General features: G+C 43.2%; 1 protein-coding gene across 1 annotated transcript; it reads left to right on the forward strand.

Annotated features, from left to right (window-relative positions):
* The first annotated feature begins 7,135 nt into the window (after positions 1-7,135).
* On the forward strand, positions 7,136-18,532 carry nr1d4b (nuclear receptor subfamily 1, group D, member 4b). Its single transcript, XM_082156465.1, has 8 exons — positions 7,136-7,732; positions 12,448-12,777; positions 12,866-12,954; positions 13,111-13,255; positions 15,071-15,627; positions 15,739-15,924; positions 16,401-16,611; positions 17,454-18,532. Exons 1-8 carry the CDS (start codon positions 7,717-7,719, stop codon positions 17,648-17,650), a joined length of 1,731 nt encoding a protein of 576 aa, XP_082012591.1. The 5' UTR covers positions 7,136-7,716; the 3' UTR covers positions 17,651-18,532.
* The last annotated feature ends 1,022 nt before the right edge of the window (positions 18,533-19,554 follow it).

Consider the following 19,554-nt stretch of genomic DNA (forward strand, 5'->3'; position numbering starts at 1 on the left):
ACATTTAGGTGTAACATTTAATATTTAGATTTAACTATTTAAAATATCTCTAAGTTGACAAATATTGTTGTAAATGTGGTAAAAAGTGACCGTCAAAAATTCATACCAGTTAAATACAACATTGTTTGAAGCTAAATGTGACAAAATGTTGCTGTTATTTTCAGCATGAGACACTTAACAAACGGCGCCCCATAAATTAGTGCCATCTGGTGGGAGTAAAAAAAAAGAGAGAAACGTATGTAATGCCATGGTGTAACCACTAGATGGCTGTATAAAGTGGCTGATAAATAATTTGATAAAAGAGAGCAGTTCCCTTTCAAGGGAACTCCCGTTGCGTCGAGAAAATGACGCTGTGGGAACGCTTTGCGTGATGACGTCTTGAAGCACATGTAAAATCAGTCCAATGGTGTGGCGGAACGTCAGAGGCGGGTGACGTCACGTACCAGGAAGCTATAAAAGCCGGCCCGAAACAGAAAACGAAAGCTTTCTGAGTCTTCAGTTGCGCTCTGTGTTGAAATCTGTCCTTGTTATTTGGTGTTGTCTGTCTCTATATATATATATTGATTCAGTTATGGCGAGCAAGCAGCAGTATCGAGTGTGTGTCCATCCCTGCCCGCGTTATTTAACGGGAGGTGACACACACACTCTTTGTGTTGTTTGTTTGGGAGAGGAGCATGCCCAGTCAGCACTCGAGGGTGGTGACTGTGAGCATTGCTGTGCGCTTCCATTGCGTACGCTCCGATCCCGTTTGGCTCGGTTCAATCCCGACCACGTTCCCCAGGGCTCGGGTCCCGCCGCGGCTGAGGCTCGGCGGCGATCTCAGACCTGGGGTTCGCAAATGGATCTGTCAGTGGATGTTGAGACGGGCTCTGCCTTATCTCAGCATCAATCTGACAGATCCAGTGCCTCTCATCAGGGTGCGGAAGCACGCGCTGCGGTTTCTTCCCCCCTGATAGAGGCACCAATGCTGCAATTGTCCAGCTCTGAGGAGTTGGATGTTGTGAGTGTTGAAGCTGAGTCTGAGGATTCGCCACCTCAGTCTCACGCGTTTGAGGAACTGCTCGATGTTATTACTAGAGCAGTTGACAGACTTTCCATTGAGTGGCCAGAGGATAGGCAGGACGTTCGCTCAAAAAGCAAGCTTGACGAACGCTTCCTGCCATCTCGTGCGCAGCCCCAGCGCAGGAGTCTTCCGTTTTTCCCCGATCTCCACACCGAGGTGTCGAGATCGTGGGAAAAACCAGTGTCGTACAGAGTATTTTCACCACACACATCCCACTACTCTTCCATTTATAAATATAAAGAGCATGGTTATGGGGAGATGCCGAAGGTGGAAGAGACGCTTGCGAGCTATCTCTCTCCAGCAACGGCATCTTCCCTGAAGACTCCTACACTTCCATCTAAGCCAGTAAAAATAACATCTTCCCTGGTTCATAAATCGTATGCAGCCGCTGGTCAGGCAGCAGCGTGTCTGCATACGATGTCTATTATGCAAGCCTATCAGGCTGAACTGCTGGGTGATTTAGAGGAGGGCGGGGGTATTGGTCCCGACACTGTGGCTGAACTACGCAGAGCCACAGATTTGTCTCTCAGGGCCACCAAGGAGACCGCCAGATCAATTGGGCGGTCTATGGCAGCCCTGGTGGCCACTGAGAGGCATCTGTGGCTCAATCTGAGCGACATTAAAGATAAAGAAAAAAATGTTCTCTTAGATGCTCCGGTCTCCACGGTTGGTCTATTTGGCGATGCAGTTAATAGTGCAGTAGCAAAATCACAGGAAGCTGCCAAACAAGCAGCTGCTCTCCAAAGACTTCTCCCCCGCCGTTCTTTCTATGAGGCTGCTGAGCGGGAGCAGCCTCACTCCTCTAAAAAGAGCGCTGAGCACCGTGCCACTCAGAAACAGAGCGTTTCCTCCCGTGCTCCCCCACAAAAACCTCGGGGACACGGAGGGCGCGCTCAAACCCAGCAGTCTTCGAGGGGTAGAACGGATCTGCGGACCGTTCTTACCGCCAAGAAGGCTGCTGGGAAAAAGTCCTGACGTCCGAGGACCCAGGACAAATGAGGGTAGTCCCCCCCGAAGCAGAGCGGTTAACACCTCATTTTACGGTGCCCGTCTCTCTTCGGTACCCTCAGGGGACCGTTCTGCCAACCCTGCCGCCTCCGGTGTTACAGGGCGCAGCGGTCTCCGGCGAGCACATATCTCAAGGTCCACCCGGAAACGTAGTGGCCTCGGGATGCCCGCCCCCTCTGAGGAGGGTGCTAGAGCAGTCTGTTCGGTCGTTCCCTGCCGGTTCGCCGTTACAGGGCGTCGAACAGGCTACTCAACAGCAACAAAATCCAGAAACCAGTCTCGAGAGGCTGGTACCTCTAGTAGAATCTTTGACAGCGTGGAAGCTACTGTCAAATGTTTCTCGTTGGGTCCTGCAGACCGTGGAAAAAGGGTATCAGATACAATTCAAGAAACGCCCACCTCGGTTTATGGGGGTCCTGCCCACAGTGGTGGGCCCCGAGCAGGTTCTGGTTATGGAACAGGAAGTAAACACTCTGTTAGAGAAAGGGGCCATAGAATATGTACCTCCCTCCAGCAGGGAAACCGGGTTTTACAGCCGGTACTTCATAGTTCCAAAAAAGGACGGGGGATTGCGTCCCATTTTAGATCTTCGAGTTCTGAACGAGTCAGTCATGCAGCTCAAGTTCAAAATGTTAACATTGAGGCAGATCGTGCCACAGATCAGGTCCGAGGACTGGTTTGTCACGATAGACCTCAAGGACGCATATTTCCATATATCCATCCGTCCGTGTCATTGGAAGTTCCTGAGGTTTGCTTTCGGGGGCAAAGCATACCAATATCGAGTTCTTCCATTCGGCCTAGCTTTATCACCCCGCACTTTCACCAAATGCATGGATGCAGCTCTGGCGCCACTGCGCCTCCAGGGTATTCGCATTATGAACTACATCGACGATTGGTTGATTTTAGCTCATTCGCATCAGATGGCGGTTCAACATCGAGATGTTGTTCTCGCCCACATGAAAGAGTTGGGGTTACGGCTGAACGCCAAGAAGAGTGTGCTTTCTCCACTACAGAGGACCACTTTTCTAGGCGTGGTTTGGGATTCTGTGTCGATGCAGGCGCGCCTGTCACCGCCACGGATAGATTCCATCCTTGCAGCTGTGAAAAGTGTAAAGCTAGGTCAGCTACTCACTGTCAAACAGTTCCAGAGACTGTTGGGTCTCATGGCAGCAGCTTCCAACGTGATACCTTTTGGACTGCTACACATGAGGCCCCTGCAGTGGTGGCTCAGGACCAGGGGGTTTTCCCCGAGGGGCAACCCATTTCGCACAATCAAGGTCACGCGGCGATGCCTACGTGCCTTGGTTATGTGGAAGAAGCCTTGGTTCCTGTCCCAGGGCCCAGTGTTGGGAGCTCCTTGTCGTCGCAAATTGCTAACGACGGATGCTTCCCTCACGGGCTGGGGAGCGATCCTGGAGGGTCGCTCGGCTCAAGGTCTGTGGGAAGACCATCATCGTTCCTGGCATATCAATCGCCTAGAGATGTTAGCTGTCTTCCGGGCTCTGAGGAGCTTTATCACAGATCTCAGGGGGCACCATGTGCTAGTACATACGGACAACACATCGGTAGTCGCCTATATCAACCACCAAGGGGGTTTGCGCTCGCGCCCGTTATCCAACTTGGCACGCCATATCCTCTTGTGGTCCCAGGGGAAGTTACTGTCACTCAGGGCAGCTTACATCCCCGGGGTACAGAATATAGGAGCAGACACTCTGTCGAGGCAGGGGCCGAGGCCCGGGGAATGGAGGCTCCACCCCGAGGTGGTGGAGCTGATATGGAGGGAGTTTGGCCAAGCACAAGTGGATCTGTTTGCGTCTCGAGAGACGTCTCACTGTCCACTTTGGTTCTCCCTCACGCATCCAGCTCCTCTGGGACTGGATGCTATGGTACAGACGTGGCCGAGGCTACGTCTGTACGCCTTTCCCCCAGTTGCTCTGCTCCCGGGAGTTCTGGAAAGAGTTCGCAGGGACCGGGTCCATCTACTTCTTATAGCCCCGCGCTGGCCGGGCAGAGTATGGTTTCCCGATCTTGTGTCCCTCCTCGACGGGCATCCTCTGGAGTTACCCGTCAGGAGGGACCTTCTGTCCCAGGCAGAGGGCTCGATATTTCACCCTCGGCCAGAACTGTGGAACCTGTGGGCTTGGCCTCTGAGGGGGCCCAGCTCATAGAGTCAGGTCTCTCAACCGAGGTTGTTGAGACCATTCTACAGTCCAGAGCTCCCTCCACGAGGAAACTTTATGCCCTGAAGTGGAGAGTTTTCACTTCCTGGTGTAGTGACCGTCGGTTGGACCCAGTCCACTGCCCAATTGGTACAGTGCTGGAGTTCCTGCAGGACCGGTTCACTGCAGGTCTGACCCCGTCCACTTTAAAGGTTTATGTGGCGGCCATAGGTGCTTACCACATTCCTTTGGGTGGAATGTCTGTGGGGAAAGACCCTCTGGTATCTCGTTTCCTTCGTGGCACTTGGAGGCTGAGGCCTGCAGTTCGCTCTAGGGTGCCACCTTGGGATTTGTCCTTTGTGCTACAAGGCTTATCCCAGGCCCCCTTTGAGCCCATTGAGGAGGTTCCTGAGAAGTTTCTTACTCTGAAAGCTCTTTTCCTTCTGGCTATTTCTTCTCTTAAGAGAATAGGGGATCTTCAAGCATTGTCGGTGGCTCCGTCATGCTTAGAGTTTGCTCCGGGTATGGTTAAAGCGTTCCTTCATCCGAGACCGGGTTATATCCCCAAGGTCCCCACTAATGTGGCTAGACCTATTGTTCTGCAGGCCTTCTGTCCTCCTCCCTTTCAAAATGCTGACCAGGAGGCTAATAATTTGCTTTGCCCTGTGCGGGCGTTAGACGCTTACGTCCACAGAGCTGCCCTGTGGCGTAAAAGTGATCAATTATTTGTGTGCTTTGGGTCCCCTAACAAAGGGGGCCCGGTGTCTAAGCAAAGGATGAGCAAGTGGGTGGTCGAGGCTATCTCACTTGCTTATGAGGCGGCTGGGCAGCCTTCTCCTTTGGCTGTCCGGTCGCACTCGACGAGGAGTATGGCGGCCTCTAAGGCCCTTATTTCAGGAGTTTCTTTACAGGACGTCTGTGATGCGGCAGGCTGGTCCTCACCGCACACTTTCGTCAGGTTTTACTCTCTGGATCTAGACTCTGCTCCAGGGTCTCATGTTTTGTCTTCCTAGTGCTGCTCTACGGATTTCACACAGGACAGACATTTGTAGCTATGGAGGCGTTGGTATAGACGTTCCCACAGCGTCATTTTCTCGACGCAACGGGAGTTCCCTTGAAAGGGAACGCCTCGGTTACGACTGTAACCTCGGTTCCCTGAAGAGGGAACGAGCGTTGCGTCGCCCTGCCATATCTCCTTCATGCCTGTCAGCTCGACTTCAGACTTTTACGAAGCTTTCGTTTTCTGTTTCGGGCCGGCTTTTATAGCTTCCTGGTACGTGACGTCACCCGCCTCTGACGTTCCGCCACACCATTGGACTGATTTTACATGTGCTTCAAGACGTCATCACGCAAAGCGTTCCCACAGCGTCATTTTCTCGACGCAACGCTCGTTCCCTCTTCAGGGAACCGAGGTTACAGTCGTAACCGAGGCGTTTTTGATGTGACCTACACTAACTCGTATCAAGTAACATTCTGTTCACCATGACCTCATGTTTTTATAAAAATAACACAAAGAAAACCATATATTCTAGGAAACAGTGTAATTTGGAAAATGCTTATGCAAGGCTGAACATTAGGGTGTATGTTACAGTTAACGCCACATGTTTAACTTGTACTGTTCAAAGGTTTGGGATCAGTAAGATATTTAATGTTTCTGAAAGAAGTCTCTCGCTCATCAAAACCATAACACTACGAAATATTATTTTGGGAATACTCATGAGATCACATGACGTGGCTGTCATGGGAGGAGCTACAGGTCACAGATGCAGAAAATTATTGTTTACAAATGAAATTCTATATCAATATTCCTATGAAATATGATATATTATTATGAAAATCGTGGCAATTATTACTCCCACTATTACACTTCTTTTTTCATTATATGTTGGCCCAAGAACACATTAATATGCTAATTAGATACCGTGTATATATATACATTGTATTGCACATTTATGGCCCGTTTACCCACATATTGCATGAAGTAAAATGGTATATCAATTCATTCCATTATATATTTTCATAACATAGCTGGGAATCATCTTTATACAGATTTTGGTTAAAAAAACCTGAAACCTAAAAATGTATTGGTTAATAAAATAAAAAAATAAATCCCATTGTTTTTGCATAAACATGTAATTTAATGTGTTTTTATTTTTTAAATAGCTGAGTCCTGGTGTCCACTAAATGGACATAGCATAGCATATGATAAATAAAAAATATTTTATTTTCCATTTGATTCTTATGCTCTACAATGTAATGACATGAAAAATACTAGATAAAAAAAACAAACGTTTTTTCGGGGTCTCAGGAGGTATATGTAAGTATAAACGCCTTCACGGTCACTTTTGGTCAATTTAATGCATCCTTTCTGAATAAGAATACATTTCTTAAAAAAAAAAACCTTACCTTAATTTTTTGACGTGTAGCCTATATATGCACATTTCTTCAGTAACACTATAATATAGACATGTTTTTCGTATCAGTATTAATATTTAGTTAGAGGTCTCCAAACATCATTTCATCAAATTATGTGTAGGCTATAGCTAATTTAGGCACATGACCTACATCCAAGCCAGTGCGTGATGCAGGCTAAAAACGTGAGACCCACATGATGCCTTTCCGAGCTGAGTTCAGGCGGTTTGATGCGATGTTCATTCGGGCAAACCCTCGATGGCTCGAAGCCTATCAGCAGCGCGTGTGTGGAGAGGAGGAACTCGAGCAATATAAAGCTGTGAGGGGGAACAAACAGCAGTCACGATGCGCTCCTCCTCTTCTGCATGTGCTTCCCCACGCCTCTCCTCCTCCTCTCCGAACATTAGCATAAAATCTGTGTCAGTAGGACAGCGATCACATGCAGCGCGCGCATGAGGCATTCCAATGTCAACCGAGTGCACGCGCATTCAGTCAGTCATATACGAGAGAGAGAGAGAGAGAGAGAGAGAGAGAGAGAGAGAGAGAGAGAGAGAGAGAGAGAGAGAGAGAGAGAGAGAGAGAGAGAGAGAGAGAGAGAGAGAGAGAACAGCAGCTACTACAGAGAAGGACAGAGGGCGTGTGAAACGGACTCACAGTCCTTGGCACACAATACCACAAACAATTTAAAGGGCACAGAAAGGAGGGGGGAAACTAGTGGGGGGAAGCTCAGTCACATTTCTAAAGCACCTGAAAACGTGTTTGGTGTGATGCTTGTGCTCGTCTCAAACTAGTTGCACATCTCTGCCTTGATGCCAGGTCACTAGCTCTGCCTGTTCTTACAGTAATGAACACAGTGTTTCAGCTCTCTAACACTGAGGAACGGCACATTGCCCTGCTAACCTGAAGGACATCTGACTTTTGAGAATCAACTTCTTCTTTTTCGAGACTTTTCCTTAAAATACTTCTTGAAGTTGTCTTCTCACCTGTGTTGACGGAATTTGAAACACGCTGAATATTATAATAGAGCCGCTTCAGATTCCCGCTTTTGCTTCATCAACATCAGGAACAGACACTATGGACGGCAGTCCAGGTGAGTTAAAGCGATGTATTGACTATAAGTATTAGCTATTCTAGATTGTTCTACATTAATGTAGACATTTTTAAATCACCCGATTAGAGTTATATGCACAGTTTTATCTCAGCCAATGTTGATATAACATCTTGTTGAACTTTGTAAAATAGAGACATTGTATTTTAGTGCAAAATTAATACACGCTCACGTTTGATATCGCCAAGGAAGGACTGTAGCCTAATTGTTTGACATGTTTTTCATTTTACAATGACATGATTCGTTTTTGCTTCTGCACGCTGCATTTGAAATACATTTTGTACTGTATCGCGTGCCTGCGTTACGGATACCGATGTTTTGACAAATGTTTCCGGTGGCGCGTAAACAAACTCACGTGCAACTCCTCGCGCGCTCTTCCAACAGACTGTGTACATCATGACATATCATCCTCATAAATCAGTCGTGAGTTATTTTTCAGCATGACCTCAGCAACCAACGACTTGTTGCTATGACAAAGTTACAATCGTAAAACTTCAAAGCTATCTGTGCGTTCGCCGCGATTCTGTAGCGTTTTGTAACATGTAGCGTGATCTCCAGTAGAGAGGTGGGTGAAATCGGAAACTGGGTTATCTACTGTCAAGGTGTTTCCCTCTCGAACAGGGAACGTGTTCACACGTGTGATTATATTCATTAACCGAGTCACGCTCGTGCGCCAGTGACTGACTGGCCTTTATCTATAAGCGCTCCTCCTTTACATTCACTCAAACACGTGATGTGCATGTCAACAACTCCTCAGGAACATCATCTGAGGAAAACCTGACAGTTAACACTGCACATCAGGCAATAAACCAGAGTTTTGTTTACGGGCATCACATGACCTTTCTTATAAGCCAATGATGTTTTTAGATGGCTAATCTGAAGTCATTTATTAAAGAGTCATAATAAAGTAATCTTAGATATGTATTAGTAAGTCAGAACGGTTACACTTTACAAGGTTCATTAGTTAACATGAACTAAGAATGAACAACACTTCTGCAGAATTTATTAATCATAGTTAATATTATTTTCAATGCATTATTCAAATCAAAGGTTGTATTTGTTAACATTAATGTACTGTGAACTAACATGAACAAACAATGAACAGCTGTATTTTTATTATTTGTATTAACTAACATGAAGAAAGATGAACTAATATAGTAACACATGTATTGCTCATTGTTAGTTCATGTTATTAATATATTTACTAATAATAATATATACTACTTAATAATATATAATATACTTAATATTAACCTTATTGTAAAGTGTTACCGTCAGAACGAATGTATCCCAGTGTGATTGTGATGCTATAGTTTTTTGGCAGCAAGTAAAATAATGATACATGGGAACTTTAAAACAGATATGTATATGATATGTACATGTATATGATAATGCACAGATATGTACATTTATATTATTATTGTTGTTATTAATACAGACTATACAGACTACAATTATCAGTGTGCTACTTTCGGATTGGTTAGAAATAACCTTTAGAATACATATTGTCAGTGTCATATCCAGTGTGTTGTTTTTCTGATTCTGGTGCTTGTGATTTCTTTGAAAGCGCTCGGTTTGCCAGCTGCACGTTTTGCTTGTCATCAGACAGACTTTCACTTTCACTGTCACGAGGATCAACTCGGAACTCCACGTGCCACGCGTGATTTGATTTCCCAGGCACACACACACCACACACCCCCTCCTTGCCTGTGTTTTTGTTCCGGCAGCGATCTCATCCGGTCTCTGAAGGGAGGGAGGCTGGTCACTGGGTCAAAGTCAAACAGGCACAGCTTTCAGCTCAGTTCGTTCTTCTCTGCCTGCGTGATCTCCATTAGACAACACACACAGGCTTATAACAAGCACAGCCTTATGTGATAGAAGATGCTTGGTGCATTTCAGGCACAGACTAAGAGATTGACTCATCACGTAAAAACAGAAAGCTCAAATATATGTAGCCTAACTCGCATGTGCTTTGCCCCAGTAGTGTTCCTTACGTCAAGAATAAAATCTATTACAAAGCCAATGATTCATTTGTAGCACACTGAGTCTTCATTTACACAGGTTGTGCTGCACATATGTGTTTTCTCCTAGAAGATACAGTAATATTGACCTAGTTTTCAGCAGCAGGCAGCGCATGTCTGAGGGCATCCAGCTCTCTGAACAAAACTTCAAACCTTTAAAGCCTCACAACTGAGAGTCTCAACGTACAGCTCACCTGCCATTTACTTAATGTTCATTCGGCTGGTTTAAAATATAGTTCAGTCAGCGTTTATCATTTTTCTGTTAATCATTCAACACTGCCTTTAGAAAACATTAACATGAAGAATATATAAATAATGCATAAGAAACTACACACTCAGATACACCTATACATATAGGGGAAGCATTGGATTATTTTATTTGACAGTATCACACTCCAGTTGATACAAAATGTCAGTAGTTATTATTATAGTACATTACAACAAGGTATGCAATACAGCAGATTAATGTCATTTAAGTTGAAATGACAAACATCCAAGTTAATTGTACCTAATTTAAGGCAGCATTTTTTTAAAAAATTTTTACAGTATGCTATACAATACTACATAGTATAATATGAAGCGTACATTTATAGCCTACTAATGTTATTGAAATTTTAAAGTGACTAAGTGATCAAACATAAAATCTACCTTGAATATATTAAACAAACACAGCACTCCTGTAAGCATTCAGAATGTCATCAAGAGGGATGTTTGATTTCCTGAACAGCAGGTTTCACAAATTCAATAACCCATTCATTTCTTCATTCTTCCTCATATTCTCATTCACCCTCATATTCTCATTCACCCTTCTGCATGTGAGATACAATACACAGGAAACGTGTTTGGGGAAATTATGTGTCATACAAAATGTCACTATGGTCGTGGAACTCGTTTAACTCGGATGAAATGAAATTGGGAAGAGCAGTTAATGTAGTCTAATATATATATTTCATCCATGCACATCATATAAGCAATTGAGCTAGCAGAGGTGAAATGAGTTGCGTTTTTTTTTAAAAACAAGAAGGCGAAAACAAAAACAAGCTCGCATGTCGAGCAAACGTGACCGTGCACGTTCATGCATGCACTCCAGTTTCCGGTGACTCAAGTATTACAAACACGGGCGCATAAACCTGGCCCTGGTTACTGTTTTTAAGCCCTCTTCAAACGTGAGCAGCAGGCTGGCACACAAGTGTGTTTCTCTCTCTCTCTCGTACTGCGGCTGTTTTAGACACGGGACTGCGGAAAGAGGCTTGTGTTTTCGGGGCGTTCACTGTGTCAGGAGTGCATGTGAGTCGACGGTCAGGTGGCTGGCAGCTCTGGAGCGCGCAGCGCGTGAGGCGGGGGTGTGACGAGTTCTTCGAGTTTATGATTCACAAACAAATTGTTCTTTTGAGTCGGTTCTTTTGAATGATTCGGTTTAACAGACTCGGGAAGGTTAGTAGAGGGATCTTTGCATCGATGGAGACAACACGCAAGAAAAACACGCTTGAGGAAAACACTTCGCAACATTAAACTGGAAGATGCAAATTCCACTTGAAAAAATAAAATAAATAAAAATGTAAAACGCAATCATATTAACAAACAGGCTGGTGTATGAATTTAACCAACACTGAACTCGTGAAAACCGGCATGCAATTTTTGGAAAGCTGTGGAGAAACGAACGAACCGACTCTGAAATAAATCCGATTCCCCAGCATTACACTTATACACGTGAGTCAGTCTGGCTCATCCTGGCAGTCTGGCACACTTCTCACATGTTTGAGCCCTCTCCTGGCGCGCTTTGAAACATGTGATTCATGACGATGGATGAGCTAGCCAGACTGAAAGTAGTGAAGAGTTCAAACATGTGAGACATTTTACATAGAAGTCAATGTAAGCTTGACAGCTTTTTGAACATTCAACTGTTCTAAAAAAAGAAAGAAAAAAGACACATTTCTGAATAGACCACACCCACTCAGTTTACAATACCATTCAGTTTGATGACATTTAACTGATTCAGAGAGTAACTAAGATGTTGCACGTTTATCTTTAAGATTTGCATAAAAGCCTCAGCTCAATGACAGATTTGCTGAATCCTGCAAAATGGATTTAAACATGCAAAATGAAGTGAATATAGCCTACACGAAATTAGTCACATTTAATAAACTGTGTAGAGTGCAATGGATATGTAAGCTAAACTAAATAAGCCTTCTCATTCTGCTCATTTAGATATTTATATCATGACAAGACTCGGGATAGTTTGGTATGTTAATGGATATGACAATGTTAATGTATATGGTCTTGGCAGACTGTTATTGGTGCTGCTGTAGAGCAAGTACGGATAATTGCTACTGTAAATACATTGCCATGATATACCACTCAAGAAATTACCCGTAGCAGATCTAGGCAAGTGGATCTGGGGAAGGTGGAGGGCTGCAGGACCGGTTTACAGCAAACACTACACCAGACTATTTAAATGTTGAGCATGCAAGCTCATTGGCAGCTGATGTACCAGAGACCAATCAGCTTGAAGAGCCATGTAGTGAACAATGTGATGGCTAGCATATTGCATTAAGGATCTGCTCCATCTAGAGTTTCATGACTGAACTAGATATTTATAATAACAAGACAAACTTATCCTCATGAAATATTCTTTTTTCCCCCTCTCTTTCTCTCTTCCCCTTCACACACACGCAGGTGAAGGAGTGATTCACTATGCAGGCTCAACCGGAAGTGCCAGCCCCAGTCCAGGGAGCCCATCCAGTGGGTACCAGACCCAGTCTCCATCCTCCCAACCCTCATCCCCAGAGGAGGTCTCCTTCACTGATCTTGGAGCCCCTAAAAAATACTCAGCTGGAACCAGTGGCAATTCTGCAAGGGGCAACAAACTGGTTTTCCAATTTCCAGAAGTAAGCAGTGTTTCCTCTGTGAACACCGTTACACCAACCGTAACGTCATCAGGGCAAAACTCCTACTCACACCCAATGGTTGGCAGGCGACCCATTGGATTCACGGGTACCTTTACTAGTGAGTATTATTGGAGTCATTTTTGATAATTTTGTCTCAAATTCTGTGACATTGATCACTGCTAACTCATTTAAAATTTGTGTTATAGAAACCGGAGGTATGGTGTTGCTCTGCAAAGTATGTGGGGATATTGCGTCAGGATTTCACTATGGTGTCCATGCATGTGAAGGGTGCAAGGTAAGGACACGCAAATGCACACTTCTCACTCTTAAAATACTCTCAAAATGAATAACTGATGTGCCTCTAAACTGAGCAGAAGTCACTAGTCAGTTCATGTGCCTGTTGCTTGCTTTACTCACACACGCATTCAATCTGATTTTGTGTTATCCTCAGGGTTTCTTCCGCCGCAGTATCCAGCAGAACATCAATTATAAGATGTGTGTGAAGAATGAAAACTGTCTGATCATGAGGATGAATCGCAATCGCTGCCAGCACTGTCGCTTTAAGAAGTGCCTCTCTGTCGGCATGTCCAGAGATGGTAAGAGCTTAAAACATACAGTTATTAATAATAAGCATTATAATTCTTGGTATGACTGTATTATTTAAAGTGTTTGCTGAGGGAAACATCAGTATTCATCAGTATTTCATGCATCACTACTATTGACAATGGACAATTGACCTTTTTGCCCCAAAATTTCGCTAATGTGATCACACCTTTCCAGCGCATTTAAAACATTCTTTCAATTCTCCTTTTTTATTTCCTCAACCCAGCATCCACCATCTGTTCTGTAATGCTTGCACCTATGGCTGACAGTTTCCTTTCACCGCTGATTTATTAGTGCGGGCACGCCGAAATCCCACAAGTCATCGCTCACTGTAAAATCTGCTGCAAATCAGGTTAATTTGGGGAATTGGGGACACCGAGCTCCTAGTGCACTGCAGTTTAATGTGTTTCCAGGTCTTCGTTTGCTGTATTGCAGGATTAATTAAGATCTAAACGCTCGCTGGGATTTAATAAAGTGCTTTGTCGGTGTAACCCAGAAGCTAAGAACATTTATTTCAGTTGGATGTAATGCATAAATACACTAAAATATCTTTTCGATTTGTCCTCTAGCACACTTTGCCCATACAGGACACTGCTGTCTCTGGGGAGCTTTGTAAACTGGGCTGATAATAAATCATATTTTCTGGGGCTAGTGTACATATTTAGGTGACCTAAAAAGCGGGAAAGTAAAGTGATACCGCATGCACCATCATATTTCAACGTCACATGACATACTTGACCTTGTTTTCCTCCCTTGTTGCAACTCAAGCTGTAATTGCGCAAGATTTCCAATTCATTTGAAAGTTTATGAATGTATAAAGAACCTTTATGGATTTAACTTTTCAGGGTATTGTAATACAAAAAACATAGCTAATACTGTATGTCGCTTGCTTTACAGTAGATGGTATATATTCCTCCATTTATAATGTCATTGAGCTTGTCACCGGAAACCTTGACTTCTCCTTTAACACTGGTCAACGCCTTCACGTGAGGGTGCTATATGACACCCCGAGACACACAAAACCTTGTTATATTACAAGCCTAAAGATCTGGTTTTGCATTAGTGCTTGTGTTAGCAGTTTCAACCGAACCTTGCTTGCTCAAGGCACTTCACATTGCTCAACACTTGGTGCTCCTTATCATTCTAGGTCATCATCATATCATGTTCCTCTGCCCTACAACGTTGCACCACTTAACTATTCTAACGCCTTCTTCTCTCTGCCCTTTTCACCTGTCACCTGCTAACCCTTGACCTCATGACTGTATCATTTCACCTGCTGTCAATCACTCCATCACTCATTCCCTCACCGACATCACCTCTGCTTCGGGTGACTCACTAACCCACTTCCCAATGGGAGAGAGAGAGAGAGAGACACACACACACACACACAGAGAGAGAGAGATGAACAGAAGGATGGGGAGGTGTATTATACAGCTGAAGGATCTATGAATAGCTGCGAGGTGGAGTAGGGAGAGATCGGATGAGAAAGAGGAGGGGGAAGTAGAACAGAACGAAGCTTTGTAGACCAGTTCTAATGTGATATGAACGATTAGTGGTCACTGTGATGTAATCTTGTTTCATGTCTTTTATAAAATGGATCCTGAATGCTGATTTGCCAGTAAAATAAGGATAAACCAATAAAACTATTCCAGTGCATGTTGGACCTAACAATCCCCTTTAGCCGTGACTATATTCACAGCACAGCCTCTCATACCTCACTGCATTATTGACAGTTGTAAATTCAGTGAAACCTTTGCATTGTATGATTGGATTATACATACTGACATTTAATCCCCTGTTTCTCCTAGCTGTGCGATTTGGACGCATTCCGAAGCGTGAGAAACAACGTCTACTGGACGAAATGCAGAGTTACATGAACAGCCTTAATGAATCGGCGTCCATGGACATCAACTGTTCTTCACCGACCGAGACCCCCACCAGCCCTGGAGACGGCCAATCAGAAGAGGCCATCGGTGCGATCTCGCAAGCTTACCGAAACATCTTTGTGAACGGGGAGAAGGTGTTGGTGAAGATTGACGATGACAATAACAACAGTCCTTCTTCCTTCCGTCATAATCCAATGCAAGAGTCCGGTTACAGCCAGTCTCATCCTCAGCCAAGCGTCTCACCGCAGGAACATCCAGTACATTCCACAACAAACTGCCTCTCCCAATCCAGATGCCCGTTCGCCAGCCACGACAACAAACCAACAATCCAGGTCATAGACAACAGTCACTATAACTTCCCACAATCCTCAAGTCCCAGTCAGGGAACCACACCTTCTCAAAGCTATCCATCAAAGCACAACAGTTATTCCACTCAGACGTCTTGTCCTTGGAGACTGAGTCCTGGCGCTAAAGTTCTGGTAGGTTTTTATGAGGGCATATGATTTGTTGCACATCGCAAAACTTCTTTCTTTTCTTTCTTTTTTTTTGAATTCATGAGATTAATTTAGTCTCTTTCTGTTTTTCTCCAGGCATGTCCTCTCAATGCATGTCCCGTCTCCCCAGCCAGTCACTCCAGTCAACAGGTCTGGGAGAGTTTCTCCCAGTGCTTCACTCCAGCTGTTAAAGAAGTGGTCGAGTTTGCCAAGAGCATTCCCGGGTTTCAGGCACTGAGTCAACATGATCAAGTCATGCTGCTGAAGGCAGGGACCTTTCAGGTGAGAAACGCCAACTTCTGTCCCCAGATCAGGTCCAATCCCACTGTCTTTGCCTTTTTCTATGTAGAAACATATTGATGTTTATTAGTATATAACTATGTTTTATTATTGAGGGTGAACTAAGAGCTGTGATTTACCTCATAGAACAGTTATTTAGGACCAAAATATTGTTGACTCAAGATCACGACCCAAGGATTGATTTTGTGAACTGGTTCAGTTGATTAATTGAAAAGATTTGACTCAACTGAACAATTCGATCATGAATCTGATCCCTTTACGGACAACTATTTACGGACTGTGCAAGACTCTAGACTAATATCTTTACAGATTTGTTTCAACACTCAATAACTAAGGTCTGAAAGCGAAATGCGTCCAGTACTAATATTTCAATGAATAAAGTCTTTGAGAGTTATTGTGATGCACTTTACACGACCCAATGTTGAAAAGTTTATTTAACATCATTGTTTTCATTGCAGGTTCTAATGGTGAGGTTCTGTTCGCTGTTTGACGCCAAGGAACGGACTGTAACATTCCTAAATGGTCAGACCTACCCGTTGGCATCGCTGCGAGTGCTTGGCATGGGCAGTCTTCTGGACGCCATGTTTGAGTTCAGTGAGAAGCTGGGGAACATGGGTCTGGAGGCTGATGAGATGGGTCTCTTCATGGCTGTGGTGCTGGTTTCTGCAGGTACCTTGCATTCCCAATAATTCTCACACGCAAGCAATGTTTCAAGTGTGTCAGTACTAGGGAGATGTCCAACTAGGCAACATTTTTAGGCATCACAGCTGTGCTTCTCACATGGCTGTTCTCAACAATCAGCATCGCATGTGTCCTTTGTGGATAATGCGATACTAAAATCCAAAATGGTGGCTGTAGTCAAAGAAAATGCAAAGAAAATGTTTCCATCATGACATTTTTTAAATTTTTTATTTCAACCTTTTTTTGGTTAGAATTGGAATGGAATGGCGAGAGAAAAGGCCAGTATTGTGAGATTAAAAACGCAATTATCTAATACTTTTTTTTTTTTTTTTTTTTGGCGGAAACAAACTTTCATAGAAAACAGTTCTGTTAGCACACTAATTATTGCACCCATTTTTTTTTAATTGCACCATATTTTTGTGCTTAGACTAGTATACATTTCTATTGACAGCTCTTTTTGTGTAGTGAAGTTGCCACCCATGAGTGTTTTAAATCCGTCATCACTTCACACAGAACACATTTTTCCACTGCACTGCAATACTTTTGCATTGTTTCTCAAAGTAAACACGCTAGACGGACGCCTTTAACCGCTGCACTTGCACCTCACACGTGATACGCCGTTCTAAAAATGTGGCGCTCAAGTTAAAAGAAGTTCAACTTTTAAAAAACGCGTCTCTAGACTGTGCACTTTTTAAACAGCGAAACCGCGTTCTGTTTGAACCGGCCCTTAGAAGGACAGCAAGGCATTTCACTAGAGTTTGTAAGAGAGTAGTAATGTCTACATCACAGCCAGTATTCCAGGTACTCATGATTATTTCTCTGTGTGTCAGATCGCTCAGGGATATCAGACGTGGGAGCCGTCGAGCAGCTCCAGGAGGATTTGATCGGCGCTCTCCGAGCTCTCATCACTCGCAGGAGGCCGGAAGACAGCGCACTCTTCCCCAAACTCCTGCTGCGTCTGCCAGACCTCAGGACACTCAACAACCAGCACTCCGAGAAACTCCTCGCCTTCCACATCGACCCCTGAGACGCATGCCAGACCTAAAACACAGACTCAGGGTGCTCTTCTGTACAAACAAGCCATGCATAATTCAGGATGAACATCTGACTCGCACTTACACAGACTCGCTTCACCACGTCACACTTTTCCAATGCAACGTAAGGATTCTTGGCAGATGCTGGACATTTGGACTTTTTGGGAGAGTTTTCAAGAAATCCAAGAAGAGGGAATAGCTTTTTCTTCCAACAATGGACATTTGACGAGATTATGAGGGGATGGATGGTTTTATAACCAGAAAAATAATCTCGCATTGAGAGATCGGTGTCAGTTTGAAGTTTCGGGACGTTATAAATATTCTTCTCACTCCAGATGCTATGCATTCATTATCATATTGTTCAACACATTGTACAACCTTTCAGATGCTAGCTCATAATTCAATAATTTCCTCTAACACATTCTTATATCTCTTTGTGGACCTTTATAAATATTGTTTACAGTCAAAACATTGAGTGTAAAAAACATGTATTATAATTGAAATGTATGATAGTTTCTCATAACTGTATAAGACTGTAGTATGAATTCACGTGTGGAAATATCATGATAATACCAGGTTGTGTCATGAAGAAAGGACTGCTCATCTCATCTTGTATTTAAACTGTTAAGCCAATGTCATTTTCAACAGCTCTGCATGGATATGGTTTATTTTCTACCCTTTGCAGTTCAGAATTTTCTGAAAGTGTCTTTTGTATTGGCGAAGATGAGTTAGCAGCAAAGCGGACATTAGCATTTCTACACAAACTCAATTCATTTGTTTCACGTGCATCTAAATGTATATTTCGTAAATGTATTATGTTTATCTTTTACTATAGAGATGGCAAGATTATGTGATATTAAAAAATTACATTTCAATTTTTGCAAACCTGAGTATTTTGTATACATGCGCATATATATATATAATATCCTGAGCACTGCTCGTGTCTTTGCACATGGATTGCTGATGGTGCACAATGGTCTCCTAGCAACAGGCGAAGGAACCAGCATGATGTATGTGATCTATGCCACGATTCTCACCTTCATTTAAATAATGGCTCCAGGGTTCCAAATGGAATCTTTGTTTCATTTCATACATCACATACGCTGCCTTTAATTACAGAATATAGCACAGAATAATGAGTCTAGAATATTTAATGTTGGCCATACCGAATGAAACATACCTGTGAATAACAAAAAGACAAATATATATATGTATGCATATCAAAAATGTAAAATATATATAGGTTATCAAATATAGCCTATATCAAATGTATATGAATATATGAATAATTGATTCCAGATATGAACAACATTTAACATTTACATCTAATAATTTAGCAGAAGCTTTTATCCAAAGCGACTTACAAATGAGGAGAGCAATAGAGGCAGTTTAACTAACAATAGGACAACAGTATGTAAGTGCTGTGACCCTTCCCAGTTTAGTCTAACACAGTATATGTAATTTTTTATAAACAGATATAGAGTAGAGAGAAGAGAAAAGAGAGTGTTAGTATTAATGGATCATAAACAAATAAATAAATATTGTACATCCAAATTAATAATGTTTGATATGGCATTTAAATACAGTAAGTGCGCCCTCTTGCGGTTACTGTGCTATACTACATTTAAATGAACAGTGGGCTAACATTAATGACATTAGTTTGAATAAATTTAAATTGAATAAAAAATAAATAAAAAACACATTTATTTAATAAATGTTTGATTTATGTAGTTATTCATGCCAGGGTTGGAAGCATCCTTACAATAGGTACAGGTCATTTAGGTATGTATTTGAATGTGTATGACATTCTGTGGTAGTATTCTTTGAGTAGTAGTTTTTATTTTTTATTTCTTTTGGCTTTCTAGGGACCCGAGACGAAAATTTGCTTATGCTATTC

The sequence above is a fragment of the Leuciscus leuciscus genome, assembly GCF_965113295.1.
Source record: "Leuciscus leuciscus genome assembly, chromosome: 23".
Taxonomy (NCBI): Eukaryota; Metazoa; Chordata; class Actinopteri; order Cypriniformes; family Leuciscidae; genus Leuciscus; species Leuciscus leuciscus.

Bases quoted from the DNA above. Each gene is read 5' to 3' on its own strand.
- nr1d4b (XM_082156465.1), top strand. The intron at 13,256-15,070 runs GTAAGAGCTTAA...TGTTTCTCCTAG, and splicing joins TGTCGGCATGTCCAGAGATG to CTGTGCGATTTGGACGCATT. The intron at 16,612-17,453 runs GTACCTTGCATT...TCTGTGTGTCAG, and splicing joins TGTGGTGCTGGTTTCTGCAG to ATCGCTCAGGGATATCAGAC.